Source organism: Crinia signifera, chromosome 5 (genome assembly GCF_055691185.1).
Source record: "Crinia signifera chromosome 5, ASM5569118v1, whole genome shotgun sequence".
Taxonomy (NCBI): Eukaryota; Metazoa; Chordata; class Amphibia; order Anura; family Myobatrachidae; genus Crinia; species Crinia signifera.
In genome coordinates, this window is record NC_139221.1 from 129712464 (window position 1) to 129735505 (window position 23042).

The 23042-nt window shown below is 45.6% G+C and overlaps 1 protein-coding gene across 1 annotated transcript in view; it reads right to left on the minus strand.

Annotated features, from left to right (window-relative positions):
* Positions 1-23042, minus strand: part of SERPINB1 (serpin family B member 1) — a 54965-nt gene that overhangs the window by 26257 nt on the left and 5666 nt on the right. Inside the window, exon 2 of the mRNA XM_083188035.1 lies at positions 11920-12095. Coding sequence (XP_083044161.1) covers positions 11920-12087 — 168 coding nt within the window. The 5' untranslated portion in view covers positions 12088-12095. The remainder of the gene's footprint in view (positions 1-11919; positions 12096-23042) is intronic.

A 23042-nucleotide genomic window follows, 5' to 3' on the forward strand; every position in this document is an offset into this window, starting at 1 on the left:
GGGCTAATAGGGGAAGAAATTTAAGCAGACAAAATTATTACAATTAATATGAGGCTGGCATATGTATTAAGATCAATGTAGGAGCAAACACAAAGACAAGCACATTGTAACAGTTTGTGGGATACAAAATCTGATAAGAAGATTTACTAAATTCAAATCGTAGCTAAGTAAATATGGAGGAGAACTGAGTAAGAATCAACATGGTTTACAGAGATCAATAGATGAAGACAGATGTAAGACAGTGTCTGACATATGCAGTTATAATCTGTAACAGTGATACCACATTAAGGGGCTGATTTATCACCATCTGCATCCTGAGGAAGTGATGCATACCCTCCAACTGTACCGATTTAGCCGGTACAGTACCGTTTTTTTACGGTCTGTACCGGCTAAATCAGAGTGTACCGAATGTACCGGTTTTTAGGCAATCATCTGGGGCAGCACCGCAATCTCCAGCCACAGCCCCTTGTACTTGGAGTCATGCGTGTCCTTCAGCAGGAAGTCGGAGAAGACGTCCTCGGTGGTGATGTGGGTGATTGCTGTGGCTGCTGCCCGGGATCACCGCTGGTGGGAGAGATGCGGGAGTCAGTGCCGGGGCCCCGTCATTCCCTCTGCCCATGTGACTGTCTGACACACTGAGCATACACACACACTGTGCGCTCGCTCCCGGGCCGGAGGCGGGTGGTGTGGTGGGGGAGGCGGGTGTGCACTGTGCGCCGGGACATGGAGGGGAGGGTGACCGTACAGCACAGACTCGCACAGAGCTGTGTGTGACAGGCTCAGGTTCCTGCAGGACAGTTTTGCTGCTCAGTCAGTGCTCACTACATGTGTGTGTCAGTGTGTAATGTGTAAGATGTGCAGAGCTTGCAACATTGGAAGTATATCATTCCTGAGCCTAAGGGCTCTTTGCTGAGCCCCACTGTATTGATTATTATCATTTCTTCTATGTAACAGGGACTGGCTGGCAACTGGTTGGGGTTCTCTTAAAAAAAAAAAAAAAGGCACAATAAACATTCGGAAAGGGGATGTGACCACGCCCACTTTAACATGTGGCCACGCCCCCTTCCCGAATGTGTACCGATTTCTGCCCTTCAGATGTTGGAGGGTATGGTGATGTGATAATGTAATCCCAATTTGCAATGAGATCATTGACTACATCATATGGTTGTTTAATTATCGCTTGCAGAGTCAGAGCTTCGATGGGTATCCACAGCTTTATCAGGGTATTATTCATAAAATGCCCTCATCATGTGCTGCGCGTGTGCCACTGCCGACATTGCGCTGCTACCACATCTGACGGCAGCCACTCCCTGCACTACCACCGCTAACCACCATGGGATCGCTGATTGGGGCTCCTGGAAGGCTGCCGGTCATTGGGGCAGCCTGTTTCTGTGATCTCTGGTGATGTAAAGTGTGCTGCCTGTTTTGCAGCATCACTTTACTTCACCAGGTGAGCAGCGATCAGCGATGACCGCCCTGACAGCTGGGATTCCGATGTCGGAGAAACATCTGTCTGCAGTTTATACCATTCCCTCATATCTAAGCTTATTGTATATATGGTGAGTGTCCAAACCTCTGATAATGATCATTTTCGGCTTGAAATACAGATGCATCCCAACCAATGCCTTATTTTCCTCTTCTATATATCATGATTTATCCTTATTTATACATATGGGAGTGTCCGACTCCTACTGCATAATTATGTGTGATTTTGTAACGAGTGGAGAATTTAACATTGGTGGCTGTTAAAAAATGTGTATGCCTTTATCAATATCTACAACAGTAAATAACTCAGTGCACAGTGGCAATTGGGGATATTGTTGCTGCCCCATGAAAATGTCCTTGAAAATCACTTATCCAACTAAACTAATTAACACCGTACATTAATCAATGTATCTTCAACCAAAACTGACTTTGCTAGCAACAGTAGTAGAAAGTACAAAGGTCACCAGGTATGTATGTGACTTTTACAACATACTTCTCACTAATCAATGCTCCTGCTCTAGTTGTCATGGTGTGATGGATTATTGGTCATTTCCACAGATAATAAACAGATATTGCCAGGTCTGGTTTTTGCCTTAGCAGAGCTTAACACAACTACACAAATATCTCTGGTTTCATTGTTTGGTCTCCAATCTTGTATTATTAACAAGAATTTCATCACTTATATAGCAGATTAATTCTAAGCCCTTATGAATGTTACATAGAGTTGTCACAGTTTACAATGTGGCTGATTCTGAGCAGTGTGTCAGCATCTGTGTGTCAACAAGCACATTCAAGGGCACCTTTGGGCATTGGCAGGGCCAGATTAAGGGAAATGGGGGCTCAGGGGGCCTCTATCTAGGACCCCCTCTATCTAGGGCCCCCTGTGGTCAGCTAGTATTTAATTTTTTATTTTTTTTTAGCTAAAGGTTTTGTGCATGGGAGTGGGGTAGTGCTGAAGCTTCTCCTATCTGCCAATGTGACAATGATTAATGGTGCTAAGCATCGGGTGCCAAGGCACACTGACTGCACAAGTGTGCAGTGCATTACTGGGAGTTGACCCATGAGACTTTGCACAAGAGGTCAGAGGCTGAGAAGCTTGTGCTGAGCTTTGATTGATGGAGCTCATCACATGCTTTTCAGGCCCATGGAAGACAGCAGCAGCAGTGGCCTCAGCATGGGAGGGTTTTTAATCAGAGGTAGTGCTGAGCCTGTGAGGTCTCCTACAGAGTAATGTACAGAGGGACAAACACAGGCTTTTCATGTGGTATATATATATATCACATTGGTGAACCCAAGCTGTGTGTGACTGCTCCTACATTCACCTATTTGTTTGGAGGATTCCATTGCATTCGCTATTGTGCCTTGATTTGTCAAACCTGATTAAGGAAAATCTTTACTTTTTCTGATTGCTGGAATTATACCGGATTGTCCTTGAGACACTTGATTCCTATGGTATTCTTTATACTGATTTTCCATAGTGACTACTGCAATATCTTGCCCCTGATGAAGTCATTGTTTTGACGAAACGCGTTGGGCCTTGTATCCGCGAGTTCTCTGAAATCAGCAATCTCCACTGATGTTCATCCATTGCTGTTTTGTACATGTTTGTAATATCCCTAAGAAGGGTGTTTTATTGTACTTAATGTATATGTGTACTTTTACTTATTTTTTATATTAAATATATTATGTTTTAAGTGACGTATATTGTCTTTGAGCGCACTCTGATCCCCCCCTTTTTCTTCATATCTATTTGATTGGGTCTTGTCTAGCAGAAGACCCTTCAGAGTTGCTGCTCTCTCTCTATAAGCGCAGGAAAGGGCCTCTCCTTTGTATATATATATGTATATTAATCCCCACCCTGCAGTTACCCATTCACTAAATTTATTCTACCTTTAATTTGTGTTTTGACCGTGTAATATTCTCCCATGCAGTTTGCGGGCAGTAATGACACGTGGGAAGTGACCCCCCTGTCTAAAGTGACCCGAGTCCCCCGATTGCTTAGTCCGACCCTGAGCATCGGCAGTGCAACCATCAGCATAGCATACACATCTGAATCTGTCCATGTATTGGAAATATCTATGTGCATGTATGGTAAAAGGGCTAATTTGACCATACAGCACATGTGCAGATAACAGTTTTCACATTTGTGCATATTTCCGTCCTACTCTGAGCTGGATAAAACTTGCCTGGATCTACCACTACTGTATTTCGGTTTGTTAATACCCAGTTGTTTCAAATTGTATAGCACAACAGAATATGCTGCTCTATATAAGAAACTGTAAATAAATAAATGAAATAATTAAATCTATCTTTCTATGAAATTGGGTGTTTCTGGACAGGAACTAGGTGGTGACTATGCGATTGTGTGCAACTCTCTGGACTCGTGGAAGTGTTATGAAGTGTCATTGGCGCTTTATGCAATTCTGAAACATGTGCGTGGTGAGAGGAAGCTTGTAACTGATGGCTCTACCTAGCATGAAGCTGGTGAAAATGCCTATACTAATAATGACTATTGTATGGGTGACAAAAAAAATCAGTGGGTAACACGGCTTCACACTAGCAGACACACAGATCCTTGTGTTACCCTATGGAAACTTACATAAGCAATAATGTAGTATATCATTTAATCAATGGCAACCTGCACAGAGGTCTACTGGGCCTGGGTAAAATGTGAGGCATGGTCCCACCCCCTTAGGGAAAAAAGTGGTACTTGTGTATTATCACGGCACCCATCGAATCGTATACCATTACACTAAATAAGGTATACGAAGGTATGCGATGCGACGCGATGCGACTCGATATTGTACAATAAAATATCACATCGCATCGTATGCCATTAAATGGCATGCGATGCGATGGTATACGATTTTTAATTGTACAAGCACCCTGATTGGTCCTTACAATGTTAAATGCCCCCCCCATTGTCAACGCCACCCCCAGTATCAACGCCAACCCGAAGCGTGGCGAGCCCGCGAGGGGCGGTGGTACGCATCCTCCGACCTTTTCATACTATCCACGTCGTCGTGAAGTTGATTTTAGATAGTGTGGCGAGCGCAGCGAGCCACCGAGCCTAAAGCATGGTAAGCGGATGCCGAATACATGTAAAGTAATACGCGTCCGCTCGCCACACTTCAGGCTCGGTGTCTCGCCACACTATCTAAAATTAACTCCACGCCGACGTGGATAGTAGGGGTATGAAAAGGTCAGAGGACGCGTACCGCCACCCCTCGCGGGCTCACTGCGCTCGCCACGCTTCGGGTTGGCGTTGATACTGGGGGTGCCGCTGACAATGAGGGGGGGGGGGGCATTTCACATTGTAAGCACCCATCTGGGTACAATTTAAAAAACGCATCACATGCATCGTATGCCGCTATATGGCATGCGATGCGATGAGATGCCCTACGATGTGATAATACACAAGTACCAAAAAATTATTTGTATAGTGTGATCTCACCCCCACACAGTAATGAGTAGGGACTCAGCAGTAGGCTCTCTGTAGCCCAGCTGCTCAGTAAGGAGGGAGGAGAGAAGGCAAGGTGCTACAGACCTAGGCACCCCCCCCCCCCCCCATCAGGCCAGGGCCTGGGTAATTATCATGCACCCCTCCCCCTCTCTCATGCCTGCACATGCAGCCAATTTGCATTCAAGTTAGAGTCAACCGCAATGAGTATAACCTTATCATGAGCATAATTCTAGTATACAGAACAATGCACTTAGGACTTACCCAGAATGTGTTTTTCTTCAAGTGCATAAAGCAGCTTCTCATACATAAACTACAGCATTATCAAATGAGATGTTAGCTACACCCTGATCTGACTATACAGCATTAGTTATTTTTTTACTCTTCTGAAAACGTATGACAAAAAAGATGAAATTAGTTTCTATTAGCTCAGTATGTACAACTAAAATCACCATTAAAATTGAAATAATTAGCTCCTCCTGTGGATCTATTAAAATGTGTCAGTGAGTAAATATTACGGTACACCTGCCAGGTGACCTGGGGGATGTGTCAGTGAGTACTGAGTACACCCAGGTACATGCTAGGTGACCTGGAAAATGTGTCAGTGAGTAAATATTAGAGATGTGCGGGCTCGGATTCCACAGATCCGAGCCCGCACGGACGTCATCAATCCGGGCCCGGATACGAGCAGCGCTCGGCGCTTACCGCCTTACTCGAATCCGGGCGCACGGGCAAAACGTCATCGCCCAGCGTCGGATTCTCGCGAGATCACGGAACCCTTAAATTCCGCAACCTCGCGCCGCCATCTTCACTCCAATCTCGGAGAAGGGTAGGGAAGGGTGTGCTGCTGTGTGTGGTCTCTGCTGGGGCCCGTGCTGCTGTGTACTGTGTCTCTGCTCAGTGATCAAGACATCACCATTGCAAGGATGACTGGTGCTGTTTTCTGTCTCTCCTTTGTGCTGGGGCCTGCCTCTGCTGAGTCTGCTCCTGTATAGTCAGTCACAGGGGGGGTTATTCTAGTCCATTCTTTCTGACAAAATCCTTCTTAGATGGACAAAACCATGTGCACTGCGGGTGGGGCAGATGTAACTTGTGCAGAGAGAATTAGATTTGGGTGGGGTTTTACTTCAAAGTGGGATCTATATTGAAGTGTAAAATCATGCAGTCAGTATTTTCCCTGCACAGAAACAAAATAACTCACCCACATCTAATTCTCTCTGCACATGTTACATCTTCCCCCCTGCAGTGCACATGGTTTTGTCCATCTAAGAAGGATTTTGTCAGAAAGAATGAACTAGAATAAACCCCAGTGTGATAGTCCACTGGTGCTGCTAGTGCCACTGCCTGCCCTGCACTGCCTAGTGTCTGCTGCAGTCTGCTCTCTGCTGTTGCCACTGGCTAGCATAGGCGAATCTAGAATTATGGTAATGGGTGGTCCCAGATCTAGACATAACAGAAGGGGTACCTTTGCGCGGCAAAGCCGCGCGGCAAACAGGGGGTGTGGCCTCATGGGAAAGAGGCGTGGCATCACAAAAAGGGGTGTGGTATTACACTTTAGACCATACACAGTAATGCCCATTACACATTTTAGCAAACTCCGTAATACCCATTACACATAAAGCCACACACCGTAATGCCAATTACACATAAGGCCACACACCATAATGCCCATTACACATTGTGCCACACATCATGATGCCCATTACATACTATATAACAAACCGTAATGCCCATTACATATTTGCCACATAAGTGCTGCTTACCTACGTGCTCATTCCTAGGGGGTTCTTGCTTGATGGCACCATAGTACCCATTACACATTATGCCGCGCACCATAGTACCCATTACACATGATGCTGCACACATAATGCCGCTTACACATGATGCTGCACACCGTAATGCCCTTTACACATTAAGCGACACATTATGCGTAATGCCCCCACATACCGCCACTTATAGCATCCCTTAAGCAATGCCCCCAAAAGTGCCACTTACTGTAAATTTTTATATGAGCCTTCGCTGCTGCTGCAGGGAGAGATGGAAAGCGGTGCTGCTGCTTCTATGGGGAGAGGAGCAGAGTGCAACGCAGAGCACGCTCCCACTCCCCTCCTGGTGCCCCCTCTAGCCGAGTGGACATTTTAAATATTGTGCGTGCTGTTGTTGTGCGTGACGTCGGGGGAGCACGCCGGGCGCCGGCACCACATGATTAGGGGGGGGGGGGCTGAGGTGAAAGCGGGGAGAAGAATTGGAGCGGAAGCTGCAGGGGTGACAGTCATTGACAGCTGGGCAGAGAGCAGGGGCCTGCCCGGCTGTATTCAGAGCACTGCAGGTCACGGCTGTTTGAAATAATACCACTTTCACAACAGAAAATGCAGGGATTTACCCGGGAATATGGTCCCAGGATCATGCAGGGACATTCCCAGGTTGACCCCTTATACACCAGCCTAGTCCCTGCATTTTCTGGTGTGAGGGGGAGAGACAACCACTCCCCTCTCCCTACCCCCCTTTAACCAACCAGCTATATCTTCGGAACCAACTGACCCATTTACATGAGACCAGTATCATATTGCAGAACTTTTGAGTTGGCTTCGAATGATTTTGGTCCCGTGAAACTGGGCTGTTTGGTTCCAGAGAAATCTGCCCTCAAAGAACAAACGGTTTAACCTCAATATCAATATCCCAGGAACCAATTAACCCATATGGATCCAGGCTGGTATCAGATTAAAGGCCCAGCGATTTGGGTTCGACTGAGATCAACCTCGAGCTTCAGTGATGCCGAAGGGGGAACTGGCAGCCGTTGAACTGGGTGGGGGTTGGAATTAGCGGGTCCCATGTTATCCTATAGGTAAAACGTTCCAGCTTTGCCTGGCCGTATCTCTGGTTCCCAGGGGGCTAGAGACATGGGGCTGGGCTCGTTGGAAAGCTCCATCCCTCAGCTACAAAATGGGCTAATGGGTGGTCCTGTGCACCCCCGGACCACCCCCTAGATTCGCCTATGCTGGCTAGTGCCTACCAGTACCTATTGCAGTATATAATTCCAGTGTGCTGTTGCTCCTGGCTACCAGTACCTATCACAGTATATAATTCCAGTTTGCTGTTGCCACTGGCAGTGGCTACCAGTATTTTATTTATTGCTGTATATAATTCTAGTCTGCTGTTGCCACTGGCTACCAGTATTTATCGCAGTATATAATTCCAGTCTGCTGTTGCCGCTGGCTACCAGTATTATTTATCACAGTATATAAATCCAGTCTGCTGTTTCCACTGGCTACCAGTATTTATCGCAGTATATAATTCCAGTCTGCTGTTGCCGCTGGCTACCAGTATTATTTATCACAGTATATAAAAATCCAGTCAGCTGTTTCCACTGGCTTCCAGTATTTATTGCAGTATATAATTCCAGTCTGTTGCCACTGGCTACCAGTATTTATTGCAGTATATAATTCCAATCTGCTGTTTCCACTGGCTACCAGTACTATCAGTCCAGGGGTGCCCACATGTGTGCTGTATCCATCCAGGGGTGCCCACATGTGTGCTGTATTTGTCCAGGGGTGCCCCCATGTGTCCTGTATCATTCCTGGGGTGCCCGCATGTGTGCCATATAATTCCAGGGGTGCCCCATGTGTCCCATATCAGACCAGGGGAGCTGCCCTTTTTTTTTAATGAAAATAAAATTAAGGTGTTTTTTTTTTTTTTTTACTGCAAGGGCTGTTAAATGCGCTGTAGTCCAGGGGTGAGCCAAGAGTGCTGTATAATTCATGGGGTGTTGCTAAGTAAGGTTTGCTGCTCTTTTTTATAATTAAAAGAATACACATTTTTATTTTTACTGCAGGAATTTGTCTGCCGTATAATTCCATGCCTGCCGCCATGTGTGCCATAACAGTCCAGGGGTGCCGCCATCTGTGCCGTATAATTCCATGTGTGCTATATCAGGTCAGGGGTGTCACCATCTGTGCCGTATAATTCCTGGGGTAAGCCAAGTCTGCCGTATAATTCATGGGGTGCTGCCAAGTGTGCTGTATTAGTCCAAAAGTGATGCTAAGCGTGCCGTATCAGACTAGGGGGGATGCTAAGTGTGCCATATCAGTCCAGGGGTGAAGCTAAATGTGCTGTATCAGTCCAGGGGTGATGCTACCTGTGCCATATCAGTCCAGGGGTAATTCTAGGTGTGCAGTATCAGCCTAGAGGGTATGCTAAGTGTGCCATATCAGTCTAGTGTTTGTGCCGCACACTTGTGTGGCTTATCATAGTTATCCAGCTACCTCGGTGCAACCTTTTGCCCTAAAAACAATATTGTAAGGTGTGAGCTGTTCAGAATAGACTGTAAATGAGTGGAAATGAATGTTATTGAGGTTAATATAGCGTAGGAGCAAAAAAAAATAATAATAATTCTGGGATTTTAGCAGTTTTTATGCTTTTTTAACAAAAAAATCAGAACCCAAAACCCAAGAAATCCAAACACAAAACACTTAGGAGGTGTTTTGGCAAAACCCATTAGAACCCAAAACCTCAAGGTAATCAGAACCCAAAACCCAAAACCCGAAAAGTGGCCGGTGCACATCTCTAGTAAATATTACGGTACACCTGCCAGGTGACCTGGGCAATGTGTTAGTGAGTACTGAGTACACGCAGGTACATTCTAGGTGACCTGGAAAATGTGTCAGTGAGTAATGAGTGCACCTATGCACCTGTTAGGTGACTTGGAAATCGTGAACTGTTTGGGGCCCTCTGGATTCCGGTCCTGTAATTGTCACTGTTTGTAATAAACATGAATATTGTGTCTTGTTGTCTGGAGTAAGATGTGCAATATAACACAATGAATAAACCAATAAGCTATCATGAGTTGACATCGTACAGCTATGATGCTGGCTTTTCAGTGTCTGCTTCATCAGGGAACCCGCACGGCAATTTAAATACCTGCCTTCTGATCAGTGCTGGCAAGGAGAATTCTGAGCTACTGCTGAGTCATACAGTATTAATGGTACTGTATCTCCTATTAACCTTGGGAATACCTTCAATTGACTTTGCGGTCAGCCTTATGTGCTGGTTCCCATCATAGGACTCAATGTTATTTACATTATATTGAATTCGACGTCAGTGGGATTCCCCTTCAATTACGCAGAGGATCAGCATGTGTAAACATGTGCAGTCCAGAGGTTCAGGTTATGCATTTTGTTTTTAACCCTGTCAATGCCTGTTTGGACCAAAGAGGATGCAATCTCTGGATCTTGGCGGGCTATTTTTCCACAGCTCCCTAATGGATTATATTGGACAAGAGGATAGAAATATGTGGGAACTTAGGTAAGTATATATGTATGTATGTATGTATGTATGTATGTGTGCACGTGTATGTTAATAAACTTTTATTTGTTATGGTGTGTGTATTTATTGTAGTATTGGTTAAGCTGTGGGACTACAAGTCCCAGCTAGCCTTTAACTGCCCTGCATGCAGGTGTTTGTGGTTCTCCAAGTACCTGCATGTGCGGAAAGCTTGCTGGGACTTACTGTTCCACAGCCAAACCAAATATTATTATTTTATTATTTTTTTTAACACTTTACCAACTATCAACCCGTGACTCACCGGGCATAGCCCCAGTCTTCTGCCCTGGCCAGGCCTTGGTGGCCTAGAGGGGGGACCCCTTTATTTGTGGAAGTCTCCACTCCCCTAGGAGCCCTGGCCATGACTGAGTAGTTAGAGGGCTAATGCTATTGCCCTAGGGCCTTACATAATAAGTGCCCCCCAACTGTGGCATTACCCTGCACACTGTAGGAGCCCATTGCTGGTTTAAAAAAAAAATCCGGTAGACCCCTACCTCTTTTGCCCCACAGATTTTTTGGAACCAGGACTGGGTGTTAGGGGTTTCATAGCTTGTTGGTCTCTCTGGGTATTCTTGATATTCAATAGATGTTTGATTATTCATTTTTGCGAGTTCTCTTCGGTTTTCCAATATACAATGTTTATTGGATGGGCATTTCAAATTATATATCACACCCACCGTGTACACATGTACTATAGTCCTAAATCTGCCCAATTTTCTGGGATATGTTGCAGTACGTGTTCTTAGGGATCTGAGCATGCCTTACAAGTGCTACATTTGTAAGAGCCATCCTTTAAGGTGATGGTATTCTTCATTCTGTTGAGATGGCTATGTATCAATACTGTATGTCTCTGAGATTACTGGTCTGTCGCCAGTTTATCTGGACCTTCTCCTTCAATATTATTGCCAAGTCTTAATCAGTTTTCATGATAATTATGTGTTTTTCAGTGTCTGACTGAGGAAGGGAGATAAGTCTCCAGAACCACGTAGCAGCAGAGGACAGGATTGTGCACCACATAAGAAGAGGGTTCCATCATAAGGTTGACGACAGGCGACCTAGGCGGCAGGGTTATCTGGAGAACCAGAGTTACCTCCAAAGACCATCTTAGCTCACCAGAATCTGGTAACCTATCTACAATATTGAAATTTTAACAACTTATGTGATCATGAATAAAATATTGTTTTTACTTGGACGTACTACATATTTGATCTTTAGTCTCCTCCATATGGTTTTCTGGCTTTATGATTAATATGAAGTGCCTAAGTTAGGCGAAGACATAAAGCAAAGAGGGAAGTGTTGTTTCTATTGCTTTATTTATTTATTACATTTTTCCCACATTTATGGTACACCACTTATAAAGGTTATGTTTGGTACAAGTCACTTAATCGAGTATATCTTGTGATTAGCGCCGTCATCTTTCTCTTTGTCTTTTACATTTCTGACACTATCTGACTTGATCATAATAGCACCTCTGTGTATCGCATTAAGTGTAGGGTTTTTCGGAAACGGCAAAAACTGTGTGCATTGTGTGTGTATTGCGTTTGACTCAGAATCAGAACCTGTCTCTGTTGTGCTGGAATCACCTAATTTAAGGAATAATATTAACATTGGCTGTTTGTTATTATTTCTTCGTAGGCTGGACAGATTTTACTCACCTTTGATATCTGATCAGCAGTTCTACCCTTAGTCCCCATGTAGATCATGGCCACTGCAGCAGAGATACTTAGAGGAGAGTAGAAAATATTTCCTGTAGGGTTAGTTTGACTTAATTTCTTAAACAAGTCAAGTGAAAAGTGAGTGCAAGCAGAACTTAGTTCTTCCATCCTGGTACCTGAAACCAGAATATAAATATTTAATAAATGTGATCCCATCTCTAAGACCAACAGATATCAATATCTTACTACATCCATACAACACTATTCCAGTCAGCTATGAGCATTCCCTTCACAACCTAAATACTGTACTTTGGAGCAGATGTATTAAGCCTGGTGAAGATATAAAGTGAAGATAAAGTAGAAGGTGATAACGCACCAGCCAATCAGCTATGTTTGAAAAATGGCAGTTAGTAGTTGATCAGCTGGTGCATTTTCACTTTCCACTTTATCTCCACTTTATCTCTTCACCAGACTTAATACATCTGCCCCTTTGTTCTAGTATTAACTCAGGGGTATTCTATAAGAGTCAAAATACATAAATAATAATAAAGATTTATAGACAAGCAAAACATAGACATGAACATAATGTAGACAATTAATATGTAGACAGGTTAGACTGTTGACATGGACAACAGGGAAATACAGTATCACTGTTTGGTTTGGGTAGGTTCAGTGTTTGTGCATGTGCTATACCCTCAGCTGTGGCATGGCATGCTGGCATATGTATTTTTCACATCAGGTGGAATGCCACATCTTGCCTACACATACTTGATATGACAATTAGGCACATCAGATAATGGCTATACAACACAATCTACATATACATATTATATTATATTCAAGGCACCAACCACACTAGAGTCCTAGACATAATGTGTTTTTACATCAGATAATGGGGTTGACATGATAGGGTTTTAACAGGGTCCAGGATGGAACATCTTCAAATGAAGAGAAGTATTAGAACACGAGGACATGCACTGAAACTGGAGGGAGGGAAGTTTAGGGAAAATCTGAGGAAAAATGACTTCACAGAAAGAGTAGGGACAAGTGGTATAGCCTCCCATCAGAGGTGGTAGTGGCTAAGACAGTAGAACAATTAAATTGGTTGTGGTATGACTGATCGGCAGTCAGAATCCCAACGGAATCCCGGCCACCAACAGGGGGTGAGTGCAAAAAAGCCCCATATAGGCTTGGTGGCTCGCTGTGCTTGCTATAGGTTATATTCTATAGGGGCCATGGACCCCTATGGGGGAGAATAGGCCCTGGTGGTTGGGACACTGTCAGGCAGTGGAACAGTCAGAATTTAGAAGTCAGTATACTGCCTGTTGGGATCCTGTCCGCTGGCCAGTCATCCAGCACCCCAATAAAACATGCATGGAATAGACATAAGGCTATTCTTACAACGGAATAAGGATCAAATAGGGTTTAAGGGTAAAAATATGGTTAAAAAAGGGGCCGACTTTATTTCCCTGTGAAACACCGTGGCCCCCCCCCCGGTGGAACAGCGGGACCATTCCAGAACAATGGGACTGTTGACAGAGAGATGGCCAATCGGGAGGTATGATCAAAGCTTGGAGAGAGATAAACTATGGATCAATCTTCTCCTAATTGTAATATGGCAGTTAGGAGTTGATTGGCTGGTAATTTGCTTCTCTACACTTTACTACTCTTCATGGCTTAGTATAAAGCTGCGCTGCGGACAATATCTCTAGGTATCCGCTTATGTATTTAAGGTTGTCTGCCATCAGATGGCCTTGGAAAGCTGCAACTGATAGCTGGCAAACATGGAAAACCTGCAGATATGTAGAAAGATATATTTAGAATGTGAATATGGGCGCTAGAAGAGTGGTGGGTGTGGTTAGGATACAAAAAGAGGCTGGTACTTCCCTGTTTTGTTCAAATTCTCCAGATAAGAGTTTTTTCCACAACGTGATTTCTTGTTTAAATATGAAAAGACAAGAAAAAGACAACAAGGCAATGCCCCTCGTGTAATCCTGTTTGACTGATTTAGATGCAAATTCTAAAACAAATGGACCAAATGGTGTACTATGATCCAATATTTTGTCGGGGGGCCGCCCCTTCTCAACACACTTACACCGATCAGCAAGTGTGTATGCCAAAAACAAGATCTTTCACATCCAGGTCACACTGTATAGTAGAATGATATATGACGGGGGTTTAAACCCCTAAACCATATACTCACGTATAAATGGTTTGATCTGCACATCAAACGGTATCTTTTCAATGGCACAAAACAGGGATGAAATGATGAAAGAATTTTTCCTGGGTCCTTTTGTATAAAAGCAGGTATCCTTTATTGGTACAATACAACAATAAAAAATCTTAAGGTGGGGTCGCTGTACTGTGAGTGGCCGGTTGGGGCTGGACAGATATGTAATGATGGTAATATGGTGAACAAGGTTACCGGGGCCCCTTCTCCTAGTTCACACTCTGTCCAGGATCCTTTCCGCTCCTCCAGCAGTATTATCCACCACAAGGTAAAAAGGTGCAAGGGAAATCCACCGACGCAAAGAACCACCTATGGTTCGAAACGCGTCGGTGGATTTCCCTTGCACCTTTTTACCTTGTGGTGGATAATACTGCTGGAGGAGCGGAAAGGATCCTGGACAGAGTGTGAACTAGGAGAAGGGGCCCCGGTAACCTTGTTCACCATATTACCATCATTACATATCTGTCCAGCCCCAACCGGCCACTCACAGTACAGCGACCCCACCTTAAGATTTTTTATTGTTGTATTGTACCAATAAAGGATACCTGCTTTTATACAAAAGGACCCAGGAAAAATTCTTTCATCATTTCATCCCTGTTTTGTGCCATTGAAAAGATACCGTTTGATGTGCAGATCAAACCATTTATACGTGAGTATATGGTTTAGGGGTTTAAACCCCCGTCATATATCATTCTACTATACAGTGTGACCTGGATGTGAAAGATCTTGTTTTTGGCATACACACTTGCTGATCGGTGTAAGTGTGTTGAGAAGGGGCGGCCCCCCGACAAAATATTGGATCATAGTACACCATTTGGTCCATTTGTTTTAGAATTTGCATCTAAATCAGTCAAACAGGATTACACGAGGGGCATTGCCTTGTTGTCTTTTTCTTGTCTTTTCATATTTAAACAAGAAATCACGTTGTGGAAAAAACTCTTATCTGGAGAATTTGAACAAAACAGGGAAGTACCAGCCTCTTTTTGTATCCTAACCACACCCACCACTCTTCTAGCGCCCATATTCACATTCTAAATATATCTTTCTACATATCTGCAATTCTTGGGGAAAATAGGTGATCCCCTATTTTAGAATAGAATACAGGCAGCTGAGAGCGCAGTACCAACTTTCCCACAAAAACCCTACTATGGAAAACCTGCAATTTGACATGGAAACAGTATTTAATTATATTGGGAACATTAATGTTGGCTAACCATCAGTTTCTAATGTCCAACTATAACCCATCCTTTGTGCAGGAGATCCTACTGAAATTGGACAGATTTCTGTAAACACGGCCATATCAGGCTCACTGCAAAATATATCTACCTGCAAATGCCCATGTAATTGCCCCGTTGCGATCCAGTAACACCAACACAACAAATGCAAGTGAGTAGTGACTGATGCTGCTTTCCCACTGCCTAAACGGGTAATGACCTGGCATTTGCAAACAGGTCTTTATTTTTTTTCCATCAATAAATTTTTATTAACACAAAGTTTTATATGGGGTACAGAAGAAAGAATAGGGGGTACTTGGAGGGGGGGGGGGGGGACAGCATTCCGGATTAGAGACAGTACAATACTGTAAACAAGATAAATAAGACATAGTACAAACACATCGCTACGCAGAGCGGGCTTTACATAAAATAGATAATACACATACCAAATAGAACAATATAGCAACATGGCAAGCTCAGGTGAGCATTTCCTGGCATTCCCAGCTCTATTAGTCTGATCGGCCTATTATCTAATACCTAGGGTGGGGGGGAATCTGGGTCTGGTGATTCATTCAAACTGAACATGGATGGTTGCCCAGGGGGGTCAGGGGGAAAGAACCTGGTCCCCGCTCCCTTTGTTATGTAAGTGTGCCAAAGAGACCATCTAGAGCAGGATGAGTGGGGATTGGTCGAGTGGGGTTGGGAGCTGGTCTCCATAAGATAGTGATGATTTGTTTTTATAATAACCTGGGGGAGGGATGGTGGGGAGGGCTGTTTCCATTGTTGGGCAAGATTTGCCCGTGCCGCGATGAGGATGTGTCCGAGAACATATGTTTTCCCTGCCGGGAGTTCCCGGGGATATACGTGGAGTAGGGCTAGAAGTGGGTCGGGTGGAAGGGTTACCTAAAGCACTGTGGAGATCAGGTTAAAGACTTCTTTCCAGTACTCCCTGAGTTTGGGGCACGACCAAAAAATGTGGAATATATTACCCACATTCCCACATTGCCGCCAGCACATGTTGGAGCATGTTGGCCAAAAGGTATGAAGTCGGTCGGGGGTTAGGTAGAGGCGGTTAATCAGTTTTATATGCATCTCCGAGTGGTTGAGGCAGCGTGACATTGTGTATGAAGACAGGAAGATCTTACTCCACTGGGGAGCCGAGATCTGGGTGCCTAGGTCTGTCTCCCATTTCATGTGGGCCGCAGTTTTATTGAATTCAGGGGGAGTTATCAGTATCTTATACCAGAAGGAGATGTCACCTGTGGAGAGCGTCATGAGGGGGCGGGAGAGAGCCGTCTGGTGGTGAGCTTCTGGGGGGGAGCGTTTGGAGAAGTGGGAATTCCACCAATGGACCAGCTGCAGGTAGTGGTAGTATTCATGGGGGGGGAGGGAGTATGTTTCTTGAAGGGAGGCAAAGGGGAGGATCGCGTTGACGGTGGACACGTCACCTAGGGTTTTGATCCCGTTATGTTTCCAGATATTCAGGTTGAGATTGGGTATGAGTTTTGCCACTGTGGTGATAGGGAGAGTAGTAATAAGGGCCGTAGGGGCTCGGAGGTTGGTTAGTAGTTGATCCCACACATGGAGAGTGGCAACTGTCGCTGGGAGAAGGGCTGGAAGGGGGGGTCTAATATGTTTTGGGATCTTTAGTAGGTCACGGAGAGGGATATGCTGACAATAGGATTGTTCGATGTCCACCCAGGCTCTAGAAGTGGGACTTTCAGAGTAGTGCTTAGATGGGGCCAAGAGACAGGCGACCTGGTATTGGGACAGATCGGGTAGGTCAAGTCCTCCAAATGCTCTCGGGAGGGACATTTTGGAGCGGGCCATAGCTGGGGGTTTTGTCGACCATACGTATTTTGTCAGGATGGAGGTGGCCGTTTGCAGGGATTTTTTCGGGAATATATAAGGGATGGTGCGGAACAGATACATAAGCTTGGGTAGGAGCGACATCTTGAATGCCGCCATCCTTCCCATCCATGAAATTTCAAATGCCAACCATGATCTGGAGATTGACGTAAGGGAAGAGAGAAGGTGAGACAGGTTAACCTCAAATACATCTTTCATGTTTGGGGGGATGTGTATGCCTAGGTATTTTATAGAATTGGGTTGCCAGTTGTAATTATATGTAGATTTCAGTAAGGGAAGGGAGTCCGCAAGGTTAATCGGGTGGGCGTCGGTCTTGGATGTATTAAGCTTATAATAAGAGGCAGCGCTATAGGAGGACAGTGTCGTGTGGATATGTGGAAGCGTTTTGGAGGGGTCTGTCACGAAAAGTAGGACGTCATCTGCAAATAGACTCAATTTATGGGTAGTGGAGCCTACCTGTAGGCCTGGTATATTGGGGTTGTTACGGATGGACATAGCTAATGGTTCAATGGAGAGGACAAATATCAGGGGTGAGAGAGGGCAACCCTGCCTTGTGCCATTGGAGATTGTAAAAGGGGTGGAGAGGAATCCATTGCTGAACACCCGGGCCGACGGGGAGCTATATAGAGACATAATTGATCGCAGAATCCGGTCCTTGAAACCAAAGCGCGACAGGGCCTCTCGCATATATTGCCAGTTAAGTCGGTCAAATGCCTTTTCGGCATCGAGGGAGAGAAGGAGCAGGCCCTGTCCTGAGGATAATGAGTCAATTAAGTTGAATACCCTTCTAGTGTTGTCCGGAGCCTGGCGCCCAGGCACGAACCCCGTCTGGTCCGGGTGAACCAGCATAGGTAGGAAACGGTTAATTCGGGATGCCATTAATTTAGCAAAGATTTTGATATCGGTGTTCAGCAGGGCTATCGGTCGGTAGTTTTGGCACAACGCAGGGTTTTTACCTGGTTTTGGGATGGTCACTATTCGAGCCTCCAATAGTTCTGGGGGGGCCTGCCCTGCAGACGAGAGTTCATTGAATAGATCTCTTAGGTAGGGGGACAGCAGGTCACTGAAAGACTTATAAAAGTCTGTGATAAAGCCATCAGGCCCAGGGGCCTTGTTACGAGGGAGTGCCTTAATGGCCATCTGGACTTCCTCTTGGGACCAAGGAGCATTCAGGGAGTCTAGTTGTTCTAGGGAGAGAGAGGGGAAATGTAAGCTGTCTAGGAAGTCACAGATGGTGGCGCTAGTGGGTTGTGGTGTGGAGGAGTCTGAGGAGAGGTTGTAAAGCTTAGAGTAATAATCTGCAAATTGATTTGCAATGGCTTTGGGGTTGTGTACTTTTTCTTTACTAGGGGAAATGATGTATTTGATTCTATTTCTGGCCTGCTGAGCTCGTAGTTTTCGGGCTAGCATTCTGCCCGATCTGTTACTGGCTAAGTAAAATCTATGTCTTATTCTGTTTAGGGCTGATTGGGTGCGGGCAAGGAGAAGTTTCTGGAGTTGGCTTCGTACTGAAGCCAACTCTATCTTCAGGGAGGCAGAGGGGGATGTCTTGTTCCTGTTGTCAAGGTCAACTAGTTTGGCCTCTAGAGTTTTTTGAGTTGCGATGGCCTTGCGTTTCAATGCGGCTCCGGCTTGTATGGCTGCCCCTCTAGTGACTGCCTTGAAAGCACACCAATGATTAATCACCGAGGTATCTGTTGTCTGATTATTGGACATATATGCTTCTATTGCTTTTAATATGGTATCTTTGGCTGAGGGGTCTTTTAATAGGTGAGGGAATAGGCGCCAAGGTCTGGGGGGGACTTTTGAAGGGAGAAAGTTCCATTGCCATACCACAGGGGCATGGTCAGACCAGGTGATGGGAAGTATGTCAACTCCCGCGGAGTGTTGGAGGGACCATTTGTCGCAGAGGATGTAGTCAATTCTGGAATAGGTGTTGTGGACTTGGGAATGGAAAGTATATTCTCGGCCAGTTGGGTAAGTTGTTCTCCAGGTGTCGTACAGATCGAATTCTAGGAGTAGGTTACGGAGGGCTGTTGATTATCTGAGTGCGATTGATAGGTAGGGGGAAGATGGGATTTATCCAGTCGGGGGTCAAGGGCTAAATTGAAATCTCCCAGCAATATCAAAGAGCCTTTTGAATTTTTTTGTACAAGGGAAAAAAGTTTGCGGAGGAAGGCTACTTGGTTTGTGTTAGGGGCGTAAATGGAAACTATAGTCGTCAATCTGTCCTCTAGGAGGCCGGTGAGAATCAGGTATCTGCCATTCTTGTCAGCCGTTTGGGTATGGCATATGAAGGGAGTGTGACGGTTAAAGAGGATTGCAACTCCATTTCGCTTGAAAGGGCCATTAGCATAATAGGCTGTCGGGTAGTTTGGGTCTTTGAATTTGGGCGGGTTCGGGGAGGCGAAGTGCGTCTCCTGGAGGGCCACTATGTCCGCCTTTTGTTTGTGGAAATATGACAGGGCCATCCTTCGCTTATGTGGAGAGTTCAGCCCCTTAACATTTAAAGATAGTAGCTTAGGCATTATATACCCTTAAGGGATGCTATGGGTATTCCGAATGTGTCCATGGAGGGGGGAAGGGGTGGTAAGTAGAATGGGTTGGTGATAAGGAATGCGATCCAGGAGGAGAGGGGGGGAAAACAGGTGACAGATAAAGAAGAAAATAAAGGGAAAGGTAAAACAAAGGGTCCGACAACTAGGACCCGCATGACTACTGCAGGGGAAGCAAACAGGTCTTTAAACGGGTAAGAGCCATAAAGACCCTTTCCCACTACAGCTCTTAAACTGTAAATTGCCATTTAAATGCCATTTTTGTCACATTCACATTGTACCCATTTAAACCACAAAGCAGTGGCGTAACTCCCGGAGGCAATGGAGACATTTGCCGCTGGGCGTTAGCCATCAGGGGAGACACAAGAGCAGACACCAGGACCACGATAAGAGTCACAGGAGCCTGCGTCCACCCCAGACATTGTCATCGGATCTATTATGAAGCTGATCAGCGCCGCTGCGCTCCCTACTAGTCCCTACTGACAGCACTCTGCACAGCACAGTGTGCACTGACAGCCGTGCAAAAGCGCTAGCCGGGACAGCTGAGTGACGGCTCAGCTGTCCAATGATACTAAGTGCAGCCTGCGGCACCCTGATTGGTTGGTGCGCAGGCTGGAGAAAGGAGGTGGGATCCCTGAGACGGAGGAGTGTGTAACATGCAGTGCTGCCTGGTAGATGCTGTGGAGGAGGGAGAAGGAACACAGACGCTCCCAATCTCCATTTGTGTGCTGGAATTAAAGTAAGCCTGGCTGTGCAGGGCTACCTTTTTTAATGTTACAGTATGCATTAAAGAAAAAAAAAATGATATATATGTATGTATATATATATATATATATATATATATATAGAGAAGCAAAACGGCACTCAGATGTTGAAGGAATGATGCGGTGCAACTGGATGCCTGGCATCCAGTTGAAACGGCTGTTGGGTCAGCCTTGCTGCACTACACTTTGTATAATGTTTTGAAAATACACCTTTTTTTTCTTCAACTCAAACCACGTGAGTGCTGGTCTGTTTCCTAACCTGGTTCCCAGGATAGGTAAGTGCTGTCTATATATATATATATATATATATATATATATATATATATATATATATATATATATATATATATATATATATATATATATATATATATATATATATATACCCAACTGATGGCAATTTATCTGGCACCCGACCGAAACATCTCATTGAATAGCGTATATGGTGGCCACAAATGCTCTATGTGTGTGTGTTTGTAAGGGGGGCACCATTAAGTATACTGCCTCCGGGCACCTTGTACGAACTTATGCCACTGCCACAAAGCAACCTGTTTAAAGCCATTGTAAACATGGGCTGTCAAATGGACTTTTCTTGCCTCACTGTACAGTCAAAACATGCAGGAAGCCAATCATGTTCTTAACCTTTATTATTATTATTACTACTAAATACCGTTTAAGAGCCTTTCCCACTGGCAAAAAAAATAGTAAAACACTGCTTTTTACCCGTTTAAAAAATACCGGTATTTGGGGGGGGCGTGGCCTAACGCTGAGGAGAACGGACGCCTTTTATCAGAGCTCCTACCAGAATACCCTTAAAACAGCATTTTGTGCCTATTCCTGACCCCCTTCAACCTCTTGACATACCTGCCTGACCGGTGGGGACCCCCCGAACCGGGGTTATCAGTGCTGCGGAGCCGGGGGTGGGAGGAATCCTACCCTGCAGGTTGCGGCCTGGTTCCCTGGGTGAAGCCGCGGACTCAATTCCGGCACCTACCCGGCGAATGAGCTCCGGGTCCCGCTCGCGATGACATAGAAGACCCAGGAACGCACCACCAAGCTCTGGGAGGTATGCGGAGTCCCCCCCTACCCGAACGGACGATCCCCTCCTGTCCGGGTGCGCCTGGTGACCGGTGGGAGGTTAGGGGCTGCAGGATCTCCCTCCTCCCTTTAGCCGCGGTGGCCATTTTGGATACGGCCGGCGGCTTACACCCACTTTCCTAGGGTGCGAGAGAGAACAGCCACTACAGGGGAGCCTGCCTGGCTCTGCTCACCTTCCCCTACCCCCACTGACATCGGAGGGGGGGGGCTGTGGGGGAGTGGACCCGGCGGCTACTACTGCCTGGGGCCCCGGCGTCCAAATTGCAGTGCCTACACCACCAAGTGCCTGCTGACCTGTCTGGGATAGACAGAGATCCGACCCAGACCCCTGACTGGGCAGTGGGCAACAGGGCCTGAGGTGCAGAGACTATCTATGGGCTGCCCTGACACCCATAATCAGATTTTATAAACCTCCCCAGCTATCTGAGTCCACTGGGGGCGCTCTGCTGGGGCACCACTGAGAGGGGAGAATAGCACACCTGCCCCAATAGAGTCTGGATTGATCCCAACTGGACCTATGAACCCAGTGCCCCAGTACATCGCCCTGACTAAGCCCAAGCCATTATCCACCACTTGGATCACATAATCTGAGTCCCGAACTAGTGCCTTCCTTCTGGGCTCCTTGCTGTGTCCTGTCGGCTGGACCGGGGACATAGAGATTTAAACTCTACACAAATTTAGCCTGGATGCCATTGTGGAGAACCGCCCCCGTTCAACTTGTGAAGGCTAACTGTACCTCTATTCAAACCATCTCTAGGCATCTATTATAGAGGAACCCATTCTCAGTGCTCCTCTTCCATCTAGTGGCCAAACCTGACCCCTGCAGGCTCTCTTTATACTACCATCAACACTTGGTTGTGATAAACTTATGCTGCACTGCTACACATATTTTCTTTCCCCAACGAGATCGATATGTTCTCCAATATGACCTACTGTGACTAATCTACCTAGACCGCCACCTCCATCATAAAACTTAGCTGAATACTGCCGCCCTGCTTAACCTTAATTTACACGTGCTGTGCCCGCCATAATGGCGCCTGGAAAAAAAGAACAAAGACCCTAAGCCTGCCTCACAGGTACATTTCTTCGGGACCTCATCGGCTGGAAAAAAACCCCGCCCTTCCCCCCCAAGGACTGATCCGATTTCAACACCCCCCCCAGTCTCACCGATTCACCACCCCACTGAATCTACCTCTCAAGAACAAATGGACTCCCTAGATGGTCCAGTTACCCTCCGCTCCATCCATTCCATGCTAACCGCTTTTAAATCTGATATATCAGCTGAACTTAAATCCAATATCCAAGCTCTCAGAACTGACATCTCGGAGATCGGAGACAGAACCGATCATCTTGAAAGCAAAATGGAAGAGTTGGTCACCTCACATAACAACTT